This window comes from Bombus vosnesenskii, unplaced genomic scaffold (assembly GCF_011952255.1).
Source record: "Bombus vosnesenskii isolate JDL3184/JDL3185 unplaced genomic scaffold, Bvos_JDL3184-5_v1.1 scf7180000016263, whole genome shotgun sequence".
In the NCBI taxonomy this organism is placed as follows: Eukaryota; Metazoa; Arthropoda; class Insecta; order Hymenoptera; family Apidae; genus Bombus; species Bombus vosnesenskii.
In genome coordinates, this window is record NW_022884332.1 from 401,825 (window position 1) to 422,865 (window position 21,041).

Here is a 21,041-nt window from a genome sequence, read left to right on the forward strand (position 1 = left end):
AAATTCGTCCGCTCTACGATCACACGCGTAAAACATCTTCGTCGCAACACCTTATCAATGTCCTTCACGAATCGTTCTCCAAAGCACCGTGCACAATTCAATTACCGTGAAACAACCTTGCTCGTATCCTTACGTTTGAATCGACAATCGCAAAATCGACAAATCGAAGACAAGCCGTTAATCGTGGCTGTTAGTGGTCGTAGTCAGCTATGATCGCGGCTACGAAAACGAACAGAAATAAACGCTCGTCGAACATCCGGTTTTCGAGAGGTCGCGCGACAAGTTTACCGATTCACCACGAAGCTGTTGGTCGTCGCGTTTTAACGAATCCGTCATTGTCCCGCGGAACGAAAGCAAGAGACAACCTACATTTCATCCCTTTTCGCCCTCGTGAGCCTCTTCCCACGGTTGACGAAGAAGAGACGCCTTGCCATTGAGTAATCTACGTACCTCGTTAGGCCGTGGCTGCATCCGGACTGAAAAGCTCTCTCTTTTTTCTCTTTTTTCATCTTTCTTTTTCAACGCCAGCTTTCGGCGATCCTTGGTCGTGGAGGAAGGAACGAAAGAAGATACAGGACGGTCGCGTCGCTTTTAATTCACGTCGAAATCACGGAGAAAGGACAGAGACGGACAGAGATTTACGGTCGCGTATAAAAATAAGTGGACGAGATGGTGGAAATAGCTGTCGATCGAGTTTCGTTAAATCCGGCTCGTTTACGCAAAAATGTTATTAATTTCGGTTACTTATTAAATAATTTATTTACTACGAAGATACAGAGGGCGAGTCATAAATGCATGGTCGTACTTCGATGGACGACGAATGTGCACACCGAAGTGAGTGAAAAATGTCTTACGAATATACGTATGTCCTACATACCTCGGTTTGCGAGCGATGCGTTGTGCATCGACACGCGCTACCGCCTGCCTTAAAGCCCACGCTACACGTTGAAACATGTTGCGAATGTTGCGATGCATGCATCGACGCTTAGATTTCACGAATTCTGCGTCAGTTTCTATTTATTTCCGCGTTACCGATCCTTTTCAGTCAGTGGCCCGATACCAACGTCGAAACGCGTCTTTCAAAATGTCAACTCTAACTCTCTCTTATTCTGATTGACGAGAGGTACGTGGATCATCAAAGATGAAAATTACAAAGAAATGGACGAAAAAATGGTTAATCGAGTGAAACAGATTTTCTGAATACGCGCCGTTAAAAGAACTAAAAGCCAGTGAACCCAGCGATTACGCAGAAAATATTTCTATACGGATGATTCTGCTCTTCGACGTCCGTTGGATAAAGTTCGTTTAATCGAAAAACAAAATACAACGACGAGAGACGCGGTTAGCGCGGAAGTCGATGCGCTCAGCAGCGCCAAGGTTTTAACCACCGGAAAGAGTTACGAAGATATAAAATTTATTACCGCAATTTCACTGCTATTATCGAAGAGTTCGACGATTCCCGAACCTTCTTGAACGCTCGAAATAAATTAGGAGCCTTCTCGAAGATTCCCCAGGAATTCCTTTCGAAAGGAAATTTATTTCCCACGGAATTATATTTGAGAACCTGATTCATGCATCGATACGAGTTGGTTTTGATACCGATACGCATCTACGTATATCGTAAGCTGTATCGTGGAACCTGGGGTGTCGATGCATCGCAATATGTTTCAACGTGTAGAGCTCCCTTTGCATTGAGTTTCGTACTCGCTGGAAAATGTCAGGTATTCATCGAACACTCTCAAATCCATTTTATATCGTTTCTCGTAGGTCGTTTACCTGCATTGTTCGCTTACGTCGAATACACGATAGGTCTTAAATAGCCCAGAAACAGAAACCTAATGGATTTGTCTTCGCTCTACCTGTTTGCAAAGGTGCTATTAAAGAACGTTCTTATCGTAAGCAGGAAACGGGGCGAACAATTCGAATATTTTTATCAATCAGCCACTACTACCGAAGAACCAAGGGTTCCTTCGGACTCACCATATATATCGTCGATATTTCCTCCACTAGATGGATCGATGTGTATTGTCACTGCATTGTGATCGTTAATATTTATCGACAAATCGCAACGACGTTGAGAACCTTGAAATATCGACGATATCGTTGATCGTCCAAGGGCATAAGACGTTTTTTTTACTTATTTTAACGTGTAAATTCAACCTTCTTGAAATGGACGGACATGTATTTACGACTCACCCTGTATAAAGCTAGCACCAGTTCGATGGAACTTTATCGATATTGCTTCAACTGCCTGTCCACTTATTTCTGTCGCCGACTGTATATAGCAAGGGAGACAGAGACAAGGAGCGAGAAAGCGGTTCTAACGCGTCGGATATTCTCCTTCAGCAGCCACGTCCGTCTTGGTCGCGCCGCTTCGAAGGCGTCTCCGTTCCGGTTTTAGGCGAGATGAATTAGCGACGACGCGTTTCGTTGCAACGTTGTTGCCCAGCCCCCAAGCAGATTCTCTATCGATCTCCCTAATTTCACCGAGGGGAAGGTCGGGCAAACTGGCCTGCTTTTTTAGACAACGGACTTGGTCTCGCTCGATCGAATCGTATATTCGCGAGGATGATGCGTTGCTTCCGCGACCTATATTTTTGGCATTGTTGGTTGGATGCCGTTCTAGTTCTAGTTCTCGTGTATTACGCTGTACGTTAGCTAGTAGCTCCAATTACGGTTAAGACAATTACAGGGTAATTTTGTTCTTTGCACTTGCGTTATTTAGAATTTGCGTTATCTCTAGAAGTTTACGGTGAAACGACTTTATACGATTCAACGAAATTAAAAGGAAGGCTTTAGATTTCGTTTAACAAGTTTCTAACGATGACGTATTTGTGATATAGCATTTTGTCTGTAATTCTAGTATCTTGTGGCTCTAATTTGGGTGGTTGACTAATACGTATAAAGTTGAATTGTTCGTGTACAAATTGTCAAAATAAAATTTGTTCCTAACTAAATGTTTATTAAATTTGTTCTCTTGTTAAAAAATAAGAAATATCAAGCATCAAGTACTGTGAGTAATTGTAAGTACGATTGGCAAGAAAAATGATTAATATTTTTGTTTCGAGTTATAAACGATCTCTGTATCGCGAATGCTGTTAAATTAGGGTCGTAGAGAGCAAAGAAAAGAGAAAAGAGATCGCGAGCAATCCGGATGCTATACGTCTTGCACGATGATACGAGAATTTATCGTAAGACCACGATGATGTACGATACTTTGCTTTAGAAGCGTGCCACGCGTAGATTCTTCACGATCACCGATTCCACTCGTATTATAGTTTCGACTTCCTCCATTCGATTACTCGAGGAATTTATCTTTACGAATACAAATCGAAATACGCAGTCTTTACATTTCTCCTATTTACTTTTTCCACGACGATTACGAGAATAAATAATGATTAAATAATTAGTACCAGCGAAGTGGAACGACGTTTAATAATCAAATATTTACGCTGGATACTTTTACAACAATGTTAAAAAATGTTTCTCCAACATGTATTTCTTTCTCATATTAGAACGAATTTAAATAATTTCCTGCTTTCTTACTATTACGAGGATATATATTCGCGTTAATTATTTATTTTCATACGTAGGTGTTTCACAATTTTTCGTAATAAAATTCCATGCCGTCGTTGTTTCTTTGTAACAGGGATGTATTGCAATATCGCGATAATCTGAAAATATTCGTACCTAAAGAAGGTTTAAAAGCATTAAAGTCGTCCTATTCTAACGAACTTTATCCATATTAAAAATGTCTCACGATCTTACGGCTATCTTAAAATTACAATAACTTTATAAGAAAATCTAAAGGTGTATTCGTATCGTACGTGTATTTTTCTTAGTTCTTGTTAATAGAATTCACCTGTCTCGTTATTCTTTTGCAATTAGTCATCGTTTCACAGTTATCCGACCTTCCCCCGAGAATCTCCAGCAACAAGACCTCTACGAAAAGCGCGGCAGGATACGGTGCAAGGGTGTCGTATATCAAAAGACCACGTTCAGGGAGGAAAATACAAAAAAAAAAAAAAAAAAGAGGAATATAAAACAGACAAGAGGACGGAGCAAAAATGAACGAGTAAGTACTATGCGTCTCAAGCAACACAGTGAAAGACCGAGCAGAACCGGAACGAAAATCGACAACGGGAAACGAAGGACGTGAAAATGATAGAGTTTCCTATTACAATTCTCTCATATCATTACGTGTCAAACCATTTTCTGTTTGAGAAAATCATTAAAATTGAATTTAATCTGTTTTGAATGAAATATCTTATCAGGAGACGATCTTTGTATTTTTGCTTTTTAATATAATGCTATTTTCAAGTTTGTTTAAATAGTATTGTATTTAGCATTATACGGTAACACTGCTATGATGTGATCGATATAATAGCACTGTTATAATACTATTTTATAAACAGTGTTACTTTTTCGGCTTTCTTCCAAGTATGTATACCAAGTTAATTTTGAAACTACGTGCATAGACCCATGTAGATCATGCAAAATCATCGAAGACCACGTAGAATCGCTATAAGATATTCTCATCGAAACAGAATAAGTTTCGTTCGAAAAACTTGTTCGATCAACGAAATAGTCCGAAGGATCGAACGCCTTAAAACGTTCAAAGTATACAGTAAAAGTTATAAGTAAAAAAGTAAAATCTTCCAAATAAAAACGACAACGCAAAAAAGGAACAAAACCAAGGATACGACAAACGAATCTGCGTAGAGACGATCCAATAACCTCGAAGAGCAAACGTCGAACAGAGTCAAGAGAGACAGAGAAAAGAAGAAAAAGAAGAAACAAAGGAAAGAACAAAATGCAGAACGTGGAAGAAAAAGTTAGAGATCGGCAAGTTGTTGTGCACGATCCATAGGCGATTAGCGGCAAATAATAATTGGCAATTGGCGATACTAGTGGACTCAGCTAGCTCGCGATGCGTCCAGCCATCGATCGCGATCGAGGGATTTACGCCCGATCGATCGTCGCGCGTTTTCTACTGCCAGGAGACACCGTGCGACGTGTCTTACCGACAAAGTTATTGATCGATCTTTAGATCGATCGAAATCGAACTGTCAGCTAATCGATTGCGAGTCTATCGCTGAGGCCACTGTACTGTAGGGAGCTGTGGTAAAATGCCCCTGAGAATTATCGGGAAAGTGGAAAAATATTTACAAATGTCGTTACGTGCTGTTATGCTATTGATGTACGGGTTGACACTGAAATGGCATCGTCCGGAAAGGGATGATTCCTCGTGAAAGGAGGTGATCGAAGAGAACAGAGTACATTTTTATTACATTTTTATCGCGTCTCGATAGCAGGTGTCTTCGAGAAAGATAATTTACTAAAATAGGTTTTAATATGAGAAGCGCCGGGACGCTTGTAGATACCTTTGAGTGTATATTGTGTGTGTATTATATAAAACATTTTGAAATTTCATTAGAATGACACGCGATTGTTTTGAATTGTTTTGAAAGGATAAGTTTTGAAGGAAATTTGAAAGAACACGATATTTAATACTCTTCAGTATACGTCTCATAGAGACTACAAAAGTATTTAAACAGTCAATTGTAAATTACGTTGATAAGCCTTATCATGTTCATCTTATGCGTTTAAGATGGTTGTATACTAATTTTTTTGCCGAATATATATGATTAGTCGTGTCTTATAACGTTAACGAAAGTTTAAAACGTTTTATACATAGCACGATATACGTATCGAAGTTCTTTATGATGAGCGTCGAAATACTTTCGTGAGTCACTCCACATAGAGAATTATTTCTGTATTTAATTAGAACGAAGGAGTACGTAAGGAGAGATAAACGCAGAAAAGAGAAAATACGAGGGAAGCGAGCTTCCATCTACGATACGACGATTGCCTTTACTCCGAAGAACCAAAGCGCTACGCGCGGGACATTTACTCTGTGCTCTTAAACTTGCTTTTGTTCAAAAAACCATCCCGTTTCCAATTCTGCCATGATTACCAGGTCACCGTAAAATGCGTGACAGGAGAGCAAATGGAGGCAACAGTGACACATCCGGTCAAGCCTGTCTCGATGGTTCCTACTTTATAAAAGGAGAGAGGGAGCAAAAGCAGCGACAAGATCCTCGTTCTTTCCAGAGGCATTTCGTCCAACTCCCAACGGTAATACTACAATGTCCGGCAACGAAAACGCAGATCTGTGCTTCGTGCAGTTTCATTGGAATCTTCGACGGTTCTTCGTTGATGGATCGAATGGTAAAACGATATCGTAAAAAAGAAAAGTGGTGCTGCGAGGGAGCGAGGAGAACGAAACGGTATCGAGTGACAGACGAGGATCGACCGAAGGGACATCGATGGCCCATAAAGAAATTCCTGATGCTTAGCCCTCGGTCGGAAATCGTAAGGACGAAAAGGAAAATAGCGGGATAAGAACGACAGAGAAAATGCAAGAGAATATTCGCGATGATCGCAAGGGTGTCGTTGATCAACGAGATAAGGAGTCGAGGTAGGGGAAATATCTTGACAAAAATCGAGATAAGAATCGAGATAACGCAAAGGATGTGTCGCACAGGGTCGCTGCGTTTTCGTCGGGATGTGTACAGGATGTCTGTAGCGGCTAGCGTAGCATAAAATGAAACCTACTTCGATCCAGAGATTTGTAAAGCCCACCTCGGCCATTTTTGACTTTGCATATTCGATTCGTATTGCTCCCCGGTCGGAGGAGAGGAGAAAGGATCCTTGGAGAGTGGCCATCGCCTGGGCCGCGTAGCGAACGTCTTGGTATTCGACAAAGGCCACTGGCGACCCTCCCTTCGTGTGCATACGAAGCCGGGAGAAACCAGGAAAACTGTGCATAAATAAGAGAAGCGTACAATACGTGCTCTAGTTAGTTATGACAGACGGTACTCTGGTCAAAAAGAGAAGGGCCTCTGTGTGTGTGTGTGTGTGTGTGGTTACGCGTGTGTTCGTTCGTCCATTTCCATGTTATTGCCATGTCGAGAAACTGCGGTGACGCTGATCGAACAGCGTGGAACGAGACATCGTGACATATTTCAATGCAATTTTCTTCGAAGTCATTGAAAGGTGATCTCGTTTGCTAGAGATTGTTTCGATGGTTAGAGACGGAAGAAAGATTAGTAAGGACTAGATACAGGAAGAATCGTGGTTACCGTGCCCGGTATTGTGTTTGATCGATCAAATATTCTGCTTTGCAGGATTTGCGAAGGACTTGCTAAAACACGCCAGTTTTTAATAGATAAGTGCGATAGATCGATTTGATACGGAACGATTTAACAGGTAGATGATATTTTACAATTTGTTGTTTCATTTTCAAGATACGAACAAAATTCGCGTATGTTCGTTATTAGGCTACCGTTTGATGCAACACGGGGCAAACATTTAACGATAACTTTATTAAGAACGATCAAAGACAAAGCGTAAAAGGCTTTCTTCCGATCGACGAAATTCAGCTTGAACATTAGCGGAACAGGCTCATCGATTCGTCATACTACATCGTTCTTGGTAAGATTTAGATCCGTTTGGCGTGTATGAAGACCGATTACCGAGGAATTTATATCCGAGCCGGACCGATCGGCCGGTTACGACGCCATTAACGGAAGTATCGATATCGATTACGCTTGATTTACCGCGATTCCACCAGGTACCGCGTTAACCACGGTAAATTTCGATTCTTCCAATTACGACACGCGTCCATTATGGTGGGACTTGTCGATAGATACTTTCGTTGCTTTCTTTTTTCACCTCTGATGGAAAGAAACTGACGAATCGTCTCGCGATCGAAGATCGTTTTAACATTGGCACCATACATGCGATATTTTTATTAAGGATATTTGCTATTTGCAAATATTGATCGAATACGCCGCATTGGCTGTACTATTCAAATGTATTGGGTTGGCAACTAAATGATCGCGAATTTTGTCATTAGGTGGTAACGACAAAATCCTTCAAAAGTTCAATCACTTAGTTGCCAATCTAATATTGAAACGGGCGTTAGGATACGCGATAAACGGCGTGATAAATATATTCCGATTAAAGCGTTAGAATTTTTGAGCAAATATTTGACATTTGCGTTAACAATTTCTTATTTGTACCGAGTAGTAAACGTGGCTTCGATTTGACACTGTAAACCTGTACGTATCAAAGTTATGTGTATGTATTGGAGAATTAAAAACCTACGAGCAATTATTTTATGGAAATTAAGCATCTCTGATTCATATTTATTCAAACGTACATTTATTAACATACCTATTTATGCGTATCTCATTCGTGCAAAAGTTTCATGAATTCAATACGCCCGTATTGAATTTATCGTACGCATATATTTAATTACACACGTACAAATTATCGCCCTGTTCAATTTTAAATTTCAAGTAATTTATAAAATCTGAGAAAATAGAAACTTTATCTTGCTTCAAACGGACAAAGTAGAAAAAAATGAACAAATTATACGAAACTTCTATAAAATAATTAATACACACGATATTATCGAAACGATACAAATATCCAAATATTAAATAACGCATGTACGGAGCAGGAGTCAAAGTCTCATTGTCTTTTCGTGCGCGCGATGCTCGTTCGCTGTTTTGTGATGCGATCACCGTGTGCGTTTGCTGCGTATACGTGTATGTGTATGTTAGAGTGTGTCTATCAATGCCACTAAATATCTCGATACGTGGTTACGGGTACTAGCACAGGTGCGTCTTACGGCTACGAACTACGACTGGTGGCAAAAAATGAATCAGCGAATGTCAGTGATGTACGTTTCTTGGAGGCAGTGCTGTTAATCCGGTTTCAAGAAGCTCTCTTTTAGATACGTTTGCAATCGTATTTAAACGCTAAAACTACCAATGCTCGAAATAAGCGAACCGTAGTGTTTAATAAAAATATCGAATTTTGTGGAATTTGAAATAAATGTAAATTTTATAGAATTCTCTAATACAATTTGAAAGAAACGCTCTAACAGAATTTTAAAGAATTTTTTGTCGCAGAAATTTTTAGGGATTTTTGCGCGATTTTGTTCTGTACTTTTGTTACCTGTAATTGCTTTCAGACTACGTTTTTTCCTTTTGATTTTCTTGGTACAAGTTTCATACACTAGTCAGTGGTAATTTTAGCGTCAATATACATATATGTACAGACGAAATGGAAAGCCGGTTAAAACGTTCAACCGTGAATGTTAAACCCCTGTAATACCAATGTAACTTACAAGTTACATAACCACGTGTCTACTTCGTTTAAAATTTCACTTTACTCGCTTGCTGTGTTATACCGTGGTATTTTATTGATAATATATCATATTATGCTAGCACCAAATTATCCATAAACAAATCTTTTCCCTTTCATAAAAGAACCCCTTTAGAGGGTTGAGGACGCGTTAAAACGGGTGTATCGTACGCGGAGATAGAGATAGATAGAGAAAGAGAGAGAGAGAGAAAGAGAGAGAGAGGAAATACGGCTGATTCGGCGCTGACCTATATCGCTCTCTTAAATTTCTAGTCGCGTAATTGTTTCCAGAGCGGAGTATGGTAGATTTGTCATTTCCAGTTCACCGCACTATGGCCCGGATGTTCTTGTAAAAATTCCACAATTTTGTCCATGATGATAACTAATGTTTGATCTTTAATTTACCATCTTGCGATTCTCTATGGACCCGCAGATACGATAAATCTGTGTTTCGTTTAAGGGAGATTAGTAAGCGCGATATTTCTATAGAAATTTCGTATTTGTATTATTCATTCATTCGAGCTGAATCGAATCGATTTGAAGAAGATTGAGCAAACTTTTGGAGGTCGCGGAACTAAAATTTGTCATATAGAGTGACTGCAAAAAATGTTTGCGCATATCTCTATTTTCTAGCCAAGCGATTTTTATCAGCTTCTACGTTTTAGTTTTGTACGAATCATCGCTAAGTGATACGAAACTTTATGTTCTTGGATTTAATCGATTAGTGTGCAAATACTACGATAAATAATGGCGTGCAAATGCTTTTTGCAGTCACTGTGTATCAAGGCATCGAAAGAAAGAATCTAACGATTAAACTATATTAATTAATTAAATCATACGATAAATTAATTAATTAAATCATAATTAACGACCAAATGTGCACAAAAAATTACACATTAATGCCAAAATCCTTTAAAAATCTAAGTCAATTTATACAACAAATTGTGGATACACCTGAAACGCAGTTTCCTTCCGTTGTGTGTGACGGAGTTCCCCAACTTATAATCCTCGAGAGGTTGCCGTAACAGAAGGCTTAAATTGTAATTAGCATCCTAATGAAAGCAAGCCTTTCTTTTATAAAAAAAAAAAATTAGTAAGGAGAAATTGGTAATAATTAGTAACGAGAATTACATACCATAATTAAACATAAATACTTATATAAATAACACCTATACCAAGAAACAAATTGGAAACGAATTAAATGAAATATAAATAAAAAATCAGGTATTTCGCGATAAAACAACCAGTAAATAAGTTGCCGCGGTCAGGAAAATGGGTCGATGTCTTTATCATCGTATTCGTTGAAAGGATAAAACGATCTCTTCACCGCGGTATTCATACGTTATCCGAGAGATGGCAAAAAGTGATAGATTTCAATGGAACACGCTTCGATTAATCCTTCGAGCACGAGTACGTTTTTATAAATCGTTCCCTCCAAACGCAAAAAGATGGCAAATTCAACGCAATTATCGATACGCGACGTCGCTCGCCAACGACAGACGTGTTTCGCGAAATTTTCGTTTTCTCGTCTATCGACGGCAGTCGTATTTAAAGGGTTAATGCCGTTAAAGCGTTCTTATCGTATTAAACGTATTTTCGTAAAAGGTCGCGAGAACTTATTCATACGGCTGACAAAGAGAGCAACACGCAATGAAAATACCGAAACCCGAAAAGGAAGAAAATAGAAGTCGATCGACGTACGAGACGTCCGGTTCGAAATTAAAATCGCTGAAGGCTGAACGGGGTCGAGTCATCCCCCTGTACCAGAAACGAGCTCGCCATTCACGGCGTAAGCGAAACTGCGGGCCAACGGTTCTTGTATCGCGATGAATGAACTGGATATGACGTCAGTCGTCCGTATCTGACGCAACGTGTTCCGTATCGATTTCCTCTTTCGCATCGGCGCCGAAATAGCCGACAAGCATAGAAATCGCGAGTCGAACGGCGTCTCTCGGCGCGCCAGTTTTTTCTCGCTTTTCTTTTTCGATGCTTTCTTCTTCCGAGGTTAAATCGACATCGATTCTCCCGTTTTCCCTCCTTCGGTCTTTCCTTCTCCCCGAAACGAGTCGTCGATCGTTAAAGAACGCGGGCGGAGACCAGCGAAATCGAGCGGTTTATCGAGGTCAAACGCGCTACGTCGAAGGAAAAGAGCGAGAAAGATAAGAAGAGCGCTGCCTCCGCGTTTTGCATAATTAACACGCAGAATCTCGTTATATCCGCGAATCTCCGGTTTGCGCGTATGAATTCGCAAATAGCTGCGCGAGTTGATTAAACGCGTTTGCATACGCTCGGACGATGTTTACGTTTCTCCGTTTGGGCAGATTTTCGTTAATCCGATTGTTTCTCGCGGAGAAACTCGGTGTTAGTTTGTTTCCCGTTAAACCGTTCGAAGTCGATGATGCGCCAGATGCAGTCCATTCGAAATATTCGTCGACGCGTACTACGGTCCTTTTACTATGATCGTACCACGAAATTTCTATAAATTTCTTTCCGTGTTCCCTAAATAGAAACGGTCGCGACTAATGAATTATCGATTATTCTAAATGACGTTGTCTGTTTACTGGAGAAATATGGAAAGAATTTCCCGGATGCAAGCAGTCGCGATCTAACACGCGGTCGAACGCGTGTACTCGATGTCGTGGGAAGGTTCCGCATGACGGGGCAGGCAAAAATAATTTGCTACGCGACCGCGAAGCGTAATGTCCGCCGGAGATAACATACTTCGAGACTATTTGCTCTTGTATGCGTACATGCATCTGTACACAGAAAACTACGAGTCGAACATCGAAATACATTTCACGATTAGCATCAATTTTTTCCGTTCGATTTCAAAGTTTCTTCTTGCAATATGCGTCGAATATTCAACGTAATAATTGAAAATTTTAGTAAACTTGAAAAAATTAATCTTCACGCGAGCTTGAAAGCAAAGATACGAATTAAAATTGTAGGATGAGCGTGTCGTTTATGGAGCTTCTATTTTGAACAGAAAGACTTTGAAAATCAACGAAGCATGGCGTGGTTGTTTGACTGATTTGACTCGGTCTAATAAATCTCGTCGCACGCTTTCGAGATTATGCACGATAGAGAGACCACTGGATAACGCTGGATCGAAGCTGGATATATTCCTACGGGTATTAAATATTTTATTTATTTATTTTTTAACACTCGAGATACGCGATTTTTATATTGCAAATAATTTTCGAATAATAGCTAGAATAATCATTTTTCCAAGTACGAATCGATATCTTTTTTATCGTTTCTATCGCCTCAATCTTTCTTTGATCTGTGAACTTTATTTTGTATTTTACAAACGTTATATCGTCGCGCTTGTAGTCAATGATTATATTTAATACTATATCTAGGCTTGAAATAGTAAAAATAAGATTCTTATTTACATACGTTATTAAATCTACAATTACAAATTTTTCGAATCTAAAGTCAAACCACACCCAGTTTTAAAGACGAAATCAATGTTTTCTAATCGAAGCTTCTTATAAAATACAATCGCGCTTTCTACAAACGTTTCGTACAATTTTAATTCATCTTTTTCTGCAAAATGATTAACCAAATTCTAGTTATAAAATTTTCTACATCCGCAGATGGTCTGGCGCGAGAATTATTATATTCGAAGTTGTGAAATTGAATATTTAATTCTGTCTGCCCCAACCACGCGTTCTCGAAACGTAATTTACGAGGTGTAACGCGTGTCGCGATAAAAGTGTCGCGTGTCAATTAGCGCACGTGGCGTAGAGTCAATTTTAGCGGACCGCGTCTCTGATTTCGTTTTTGGAGGAGGAATTTGTTCGAGAAGTCATTATTTTAATCTACGCAACTTCCACCAGCTATTGTTGGACTTTTTCTGTTCTCGTTTTCGTTACCGGTACAAGTTTCTTCTACCTGATTAAATCCGGAAGACCAATCGTATAAACACAAATTTTACACGCGTCTGAGCTTTTCTCGTGAAATCGTTCGCGATCGAAGATCGGCGTTACCCTGTCAGGATGCTAAATTCGTAAAATTTACCGTAAAATTCGTAGATTTACCGTAGAATTGTATCAGCGTAGGAATTTTTTTACTTCTCTAACTACAAAAATTTGTATAGAATTATTATTGACCACAAATATTGGTAATAATATTTCCACGCTAAAAATGTTAAAAATTATAGTATCGTGTAAAAAGTTCTTAATATTAAATACCACGTCAGGTAGAATAATTTGCAATCTACTCCGATAAATGTTTATTATTCCACTCTATAGGAAAGATAATGTAGTTTGAAAATCAGGTATATTTGTATAGTTAGAAATTATATCTTGAGCACAGATTGTAAATTCCGGTGATTTGATATTTCCCCTTCTTTTTAGAGATTATTTTATTTGCTTAGAGTATCGATCATTTAGGCGTAATTGGTCTAGAAAAGCCGAGAAACTTGAAACTGGTAGAACTCTCGTAACAAATTTTTTCTGTAACAAGCCTAACATGGACAATTGAAATCTCATACTTTTCTAAACCTACGTAACCCACAATTTCATTTATAATCCAAACGAATTATTTATTTCCAATCGTTCGACCAATTATTTTATCTATAATCTCACTCGATGAATTTGCTTATAATTATTTATTCTAAATCTGCACACCCTACAATTTCATTTACAACCCAAATCAATTATTTACTTATTCCCAATCCTCTGACCAATTATATATTTCATTTACTATCTTAATCAATAAATATCGATCGATCAATAAATTTCAACCTAACTATCTATAAACCTACCTATGTGTACATTTCTATCTATTTATAACTCTATTTCTATCTATTTAACTCTCTCGATCGATAACCCTAAAGCATCGATAGTTTGGTTTTACAATACAGACACTACCGATCTCATGTCCAAACTTCTCGATATCCGTGCAACACATACCCCAATTTGGCCACAATTTGGAGTCCTTCGAGTCTGTTTGCTATTCTTATAAACAGCGACCGCGAGTCTGTCTCGCGGTTGAGTTTCACGAAACTTTTCTAAAGCCTCGAGAAAATAAGGATCGTACGTTGGAAATATACGGAGACAAAGGTACGCGTGTATGCACAGCACGCGACGCTTGACGCATAATAAAAAGAGTCGAACGGACAATTTTTGTTCGGCTCGATAGCTGTAAAGATGGAAATAAAGGGGTTACGAACGATGGTACGTATTTCTAACCTGCTGAAGATGTCCTTGAGCTCGTGCTCGGACACGAACTGGCCGAGGTTCGCCACGAACAAGGTGGAACAGGGCGCGTTGCTCACTGCTATGTTCGGCTGGGACGAGGGTGAACCTACCGGCGATGCCAGTGCCGGCGAAGGTAGGAAATGGGGCAGCGACGCGTGTATCGACGTCAGCGTCGTAGGATGCGGCAGAGACATGGGCGCCTGTAAAAAGAAAAACACAAATTTTTCAGCGTTATTCGCGATCTTCGACTCGATTCGACTCGATGTTGGGCATTCGTGTGTAGCTCTGGCTCGGTGAACGACTCTGTTACTTGAGAATATGAACGTTTTCGTGCACGTTATATTTACTCGCATCATTGTAATTTTATCGTTTCGTCCCCTCTATTTATTAGATTCTTATATTTATTTACTATTACTTTCTTCCTCTATATATATCTTTACGTACAGGTACCTCGATCTATATATACAGGGTGTCCCATTCAATCATCAATCACCAACGTTGCATCTACGCTACGTTTCATCGATCTCTTTTTCAATTAATTTGCATCGTCGAATTTTTGTATATTTTTCAATATCCTGCATCTGAGAGGAAATTCCAGAGAATTCGACTAATATCTTTCACATCGCTTCCATTTAGACTTAAAAATTTTATGAAATTGCAGGAAGCTAAAGTATCTATAAATTACGATGACCTAATGTTCGGTCTTTAATGGTTTAATTACTCTCCTATTTGCGATGATACTAAGTATGTTTCAGAGAGGAGTTGCGTGGTATCGAGGACGTACTGCGTTTTTATCTACTCGATGCTGCGATGATTTTAAAATGTTCTGTAAAGGTGACGTTAGAATTTTGAAACGGACCTCCATTTTTTATTACGTATTCTTGTAGCTTACATTCAGACGTTTTCGAAACACTAGAAACTCGCGTTTTTCGCACTATCTGTTACCGATACATTTACTTGAAAATTTAACGTTATCAAACGTTACCCAATGTAATAATAATAAATAATTGTTCATAACGCTACCATCGATACGGCATTGCCAAAACACGAGATTGCAGTTTTTTAACACGTCCAAAATAGTTTAGATAATTTCTTGTGTCGCTTTGTCGAATTTGAAAATTTATATTTCACTCTCTTGTATCATCACAAATAGGAGAATAATTACGAGTTAGATTAGACACTCTGTATGTAACGATCTCCATTTTGGCGTTATTGCTAAGAAATAGACTCGGTTTTTGCAGTAGTAGCTAGGTTCCTATTTATATTTATTGAATACTAGATTCCTGCACGGTAGAATTCCATTTACCTGAAGTTTCCTGGGGGATAAGCAGTTTATACAATAGCGGTTCATTAATTTTTCACGCAACCGAGCATTTTTCCTTCGAACAACTGAAACTCGCGTTCAGATCGACGATCGTAATCGTGGACGGTTTAGTTAGTCAGGTATTAATTAAAAATTCGTTCCAATAAATGCAATTCTACTCTACTTATACTTATTTATCGTTAGATTACGAATGTTTATACGTTTTTGTGAGATTTAAGGATGCAGGACAAAGTACGCGTGATGTCCAAAAGTATGCGAAAAGTTCAAAGTACCCGTTACGACGTTTGCAGTGGCTGAGACAAATTGAGAAAAGTTACATATTTAGTTGAAAGATACGAAAATTTGTTAGAGATTGGAGATCGAAGACGTTATTTGGCACGTTTGGACATACAGAAAAATTTCCTAGGAAATTGAAAGCAACCGTTTATTCCGTACAAAGGGATAAGAGAATTTCCATACAAAATGAGTTCTATTTTCCATTTTGATTTTAAAGTGGTGAAATTTACAGTGACGTTGTATCGATCGTAGTATTATACGTTTCGCATTCTTCGTTCAGATCTCAGTTGTGTTCGAACCATATTTAGGTCGCGTCTAAATCAATTAGAAAAGGTTAATCGCAGTTAACGATCTTAAGAACGCAAGAATAACCGTATAACTTGATTTCAAAAAAATGTCAAAGTACATAGTCGATTATTCGAGTTTCGCGCTTTCATATTCCCAAAAGTAACAGAGGCGTTCACGAGCTTCGTTTTACGTTTCATGCCTTATTTAACCACGTCTACTCTTCGACCTATCTAAACGTCCACAAAAACGAACCAAGTCTATTTCTACTTTCTTTTTTCTTCAAATTACTCTCGCATTTTTCTTACAATATTTTTTTCTTTTCAAGAAGAATCCCTGACGCGGTAACACGGTGTGCTTATGTATAAACAACGAATGACATTAATATCGCCTAATACTTCGTGATTTACGTACAATTTAGATGTAATCGACGAAACAACGCAGGCCTGTACCACTGAAACTAAAGTCCATGACCGAGTTACCGAGCGTGGATTAATTAACGCAAGAACCGTGTTAAATACGAATGCAGCATAATTTGCAGCAACGTTATAAGAAGCGGCTTCGCGATTAACGATCGAATAACCGAGAAATAATCTCGGCGGTCAGCCGGATTACTTTTTATTCAGAAACGCGCGAGTCCATAACCACTTTGTAATTTCAAGTCCAATTATTTTCCGAAAAGTTATCTCTCGTAAAAAATACTATCCAAAACTATCTGGTTATTTCCTTACTCGAGGCAGAGACGACGGTGCATCTTTACCCTTTACATGGCAGATTAAAAATCGCAGAGATACTTGCAATGTACATAACTGCTGGAACGGTTGAACTCTTTGTTAGGATGGAATAGAATCATTGAAATAATTTGACCGTTTATTAGGATAATTCGACTAATCCAAATTCTTAAGGCGGATATTCTTGAATTTTAGTACAGGACTACAATGCGTATTGTGCAAAAAATGTTTGAGATATTTGAATTCGAGCAAGACGTGCTGCGGAAATTCTTGCTAGAGCGTACCGTGTCGCGCAATCAATTCGCAATTTCACGTCGTAACATATCGTTGTTACCATAATGCCCGTGTAATTATGTATTGCGCTACTTGTTTCGGAAATCCTGTATTGCTGCATCGTTGCTGCGTTTTCTTTTGTCGAGCGTTGCAAAATCGACTGCTCGACCTGCCTCGATTTTCTTTACGCCGAAACATATCGCGAACCAAAAAGTGAAATCCCGAACAAAAAGTACTTTTATTCGTAAATGATGATAATTTTGTCCACGGTATGAAACTTATTAAAAACGAAAGTATCTTTATTCGTAAATCACGATGAATAGCCTCCACCTCGAATCAAATTATTATGCAAATATCTTCGAGCGTGTCTTAACACTGCGGCGAACGTTATTATTGTAAAATAAATCAAAGGAAGAAGGATTTTGAATAGAAACTTATCGAAGACGAGAGTATTTGTATCGATAAACCGCGATGAATAGTTTCCGCTTCGAAAGGAATTTTTACATAAATATTTTCCAGCGTTTTTTTCCCCAACGATAACAACGAATACAAAGAAGTTCTTTCAATGGACACTCGTCGAGCAGGAAAGTATATTTTTTTTATTCCCAGATAATAACGAATAATATTTCGATTCGAAAGGAATTTTTCTTTTTAATGCAAATTTCCCCGACCAGCTTTTTTTTTTTCAACGATGTCACGAACAGAAACGGAATTAGGAAAATCTCGAGTCACTATAGGAACTCTTCTGAAAGCAGAACGCAAAAAGTTCGCGAGTGAAATATTCTCTATTTAGCCGAGCTTTCGCCTCGTTATCACGTCAAGCGGATTCCGTGGAACATTTTTATTTCGACCGAGGAAAATAGTGGTATTTACAAGCGGTTGAAACGGCCGTTTCAGGTCGAACCCGAGATGCTTCTCTCTCGTATTATAGAATTAAATAAACGTCAATATTTATTCGTTTAATGTTACCGCCTATAAAACTGAACGTCAACCGTCCGTCTTTATTAATTCAGTGAAAAGTTAAACAGTTTTCAAGCGTCGTCTCTTTAATACGATCCCCTTTCTTTCCTTTACGCTCTGAAGTTCTTTAATTACGTTGCCAATCTCACTGAAATCCGCTCTATCGTTTAGGTAGTAAATAATCGAACTGATAATCGTGAAACAATAGGAAATACGATGTTTCCGTTGGATGCTTTAACGGAAAAACTTTTTTCCACGTGCAATTATTTGGCAATTAGTCGATCGAAATGATAGCGGATTTGTCAATTATCAGGTTCTGTGCCGCGTGGGCGCGTCATTGACTCGACCCACGTTCGATATCAAACGTAAAACTTCCGTTGAATAACGAAATATGACGACGGTGGTGTAAGATACCTGACTTTCACATTTGCAACGTCGAACGAAGAGCAAAAGAAAGAGGAGGAATACCGCGAAACAGTTTTATCAAGAAAATCAATATCCAGTTATTTAGGTGGTTAATAAACAATGACATTCTAGTTTTAGTTGCCACCGACAAAATATTTAGACGCCGTAAAGTAACGATATTGGATCTAAAAACTGCCCTTATCTTTCAAACGATTAAATTATCAACTGTTTTTGAAACACGATTCCAAATTACTAAATGTATTCTACGTACAATACAAATTCCTCGATTGGCAATCGCTTATTTATCAATCAATCGTTAACCATTGATCGGTCTTTTCGATCGGTCTTTGATCTACAACTAAGAAGAAAGAAAGGAAGAAGGGCCATAAGAAACAACAAATCAAAATTATCTCTATCATTTCCACTCGAGTCGTCACGTTCGACACGTTTCCACGACTAACGCCGTATACCGTTTGCGATTGCTGTTACATCAAAACGAATGTATCTGGAAGCATCTCGTTCGAAAAACCTTTTTTCTCTTTAATCAAACCTGCTTTCACCATTCGATTTATTTCGACACGCGGAATCGGCCTATTTTCGGTTCTGTTTAAAAAACAAAAGAAAAAAACAAGTCGAAATAAAAATTGCCACGATACACGACGGTCCACCGAACGATCGTAGCCCGCTTAAAACGTTTTCAACGACCTTTAATTTATTTTGACCAGGGGCACAGTCACTCCACTTTCAAATCCTTTTTTCCCCAGTTTTTTTTTCGCTACGGACAAACATTTCTCGATCGGACGAATTTTTCGTTCTATCAGTCAAAAGCATATATTTGTTGTTGTTGTTGTTGTTGTTCTTGTTGTTGATGTTTTTGACTGATATTTTTCCACGTTGTCACGGTAGCCGATGAAGAAAAGCTGTTCGATACGGTTTGGCGATGGTGCGTGATAGGTACCCGCGTGAACCTGGTACAGAACTAGGCGATATTAAAAATCAATAGGTGCTGGCCGTTTCCCCAATTCGTACCCGGTTGTACCAGCATCGTTCTTACTTGCCGTTGAGAAATCAGCCAGACACGGTGCCTGCCTGAAAATTTCGCGATACACGGGAAACAAACAACGGGGAGCAGAAAGAAACGAGAACGAACAGAAGGAAGAAATAATTTCTTCTTATTTACGACGGGATTTAATAGTCGCGATAATTAACCCGCGGCCGTAATTAACTTCCGCGAGCTTTACTTGCAAGTAAAGTCTAGAGGTCTTAAAATCGATATCGTCACGCTCGCGATCGAGTAACAAGCGGCACGAGCGATTCTTTCGCCGTATTCGTCTTTCATTTAAGCTGAAAAAGACGCCGTGTTTCCGTCTTTGACATTTAGACGGTCCTCTTTGCAGGGTTTGTGCGATATCTACATAGAGTAATTTCGCTTTGAGTTGTTGTACGAGTTTGTGTAACTTTTGGGGTAATTTGTTCGAATACTCTGTTACGTTTTAGATGTCGTCACGTTCATTCAAACACCAACGTAGCCAATTATTGTCGGTTTTTAAGACTTTTCGTCATTCGTGTTTTCGAACGTATCGACGAACGATACGTCTAATTTGGCTAGTGGTTAGATAAGGTAAGACGAATGGATTACAGGTTGTTCGAATTCTATACGGAGAATGACACTGTGAAAGAAAATAAAGATAATCGATAGAATCGAGTTGCGAGCGTTGATCGTTAAAATCTAGTTAATTGCATTTAATCGACTCTGTGCGCGTGACTGCGGAATTTAATCTACGATACGTAAAATACGTTGTTTTGGACGACGTGCGAAGAAGACGGACCGTATTCGAACACGTTACCCCGTCGTTCGAACCAGGTCGAGCCGTGGTACGCTGGTTCTTGGCGTTCACTCTGCGTGCGTGTCTACCTGCTAGATGTATCGTATAATAATCGAGTATAACGATCATGTATCACTAACGTGCATCGGGGCGCTCGTCGGCGGCTCCAGAGCTTTGTCTGCAGATAGTCAAAGATAGGAACGTACGGGGACCTGAGGATGTAACGCCGGATGCACCAGCGTCGCGTGTTGCAGCGTGCCGGGTAATTCGCCAGCGGTCGAGTATGCCAGTGGATGGTGCCACAATTCAGGACCACCAGGGAAGAATGGGCTCCCTAGGTCTGTAATAGAATACACAGTTAGAAATCGTCTCTTAGACAACTAAACGTTCCGAATGGAACGATCGACGACAACATGCTTTCCAATAATTCAAATACGTATATAGAACAGAGATACTTTATCTTCGTTATTTTCTCAATGTTCGCCAGACTTTCGTCTTTTCTCTTTCTTTCGACGAAGCGGCGTAGAAACTCGCA

At 39.2% G+C, this 21,041-nt stretch overlaps 1 protein-coding gene across 5 annotated transcripts in view; it reads right to left on the reverse strand.

The window, feature by feature from the left end:
* The window catches only part of LOC117242093 (protein couch potato), a 184,168-nt gene that overhangs the window by 5,106 nt on the left and 158,021 nt on the right, over window positions 1-21,041 (reverse strand). For 2 of the 5 annotated variants that reach the window (XM_033508473.1, XM_033508474.1), the window contains exons 6-8: window positions 20,713-20,846; window positions 14,418-14,626; window positions 6,619-6,823 (exon numbers count right to left, since the gene is read on the reverse strand). In XM_033508473.1, coding sequence (XP_033364364.1) covers window positions 6,619-6,823; window positions 14,418-14,626; window positions 20,713-20,846 — 548 coding nt within the window. The remainder of the gene's footprint in view (window positions 1-6,618; window positions 6,824-14,417; window positions 14,627-20,712; window positions 20,847-21,041) is intronic. The other 3 variants (XM_033508476.1, XM_033508475.1, XM_033508477.1) reach the window with 3 other exon arrangements.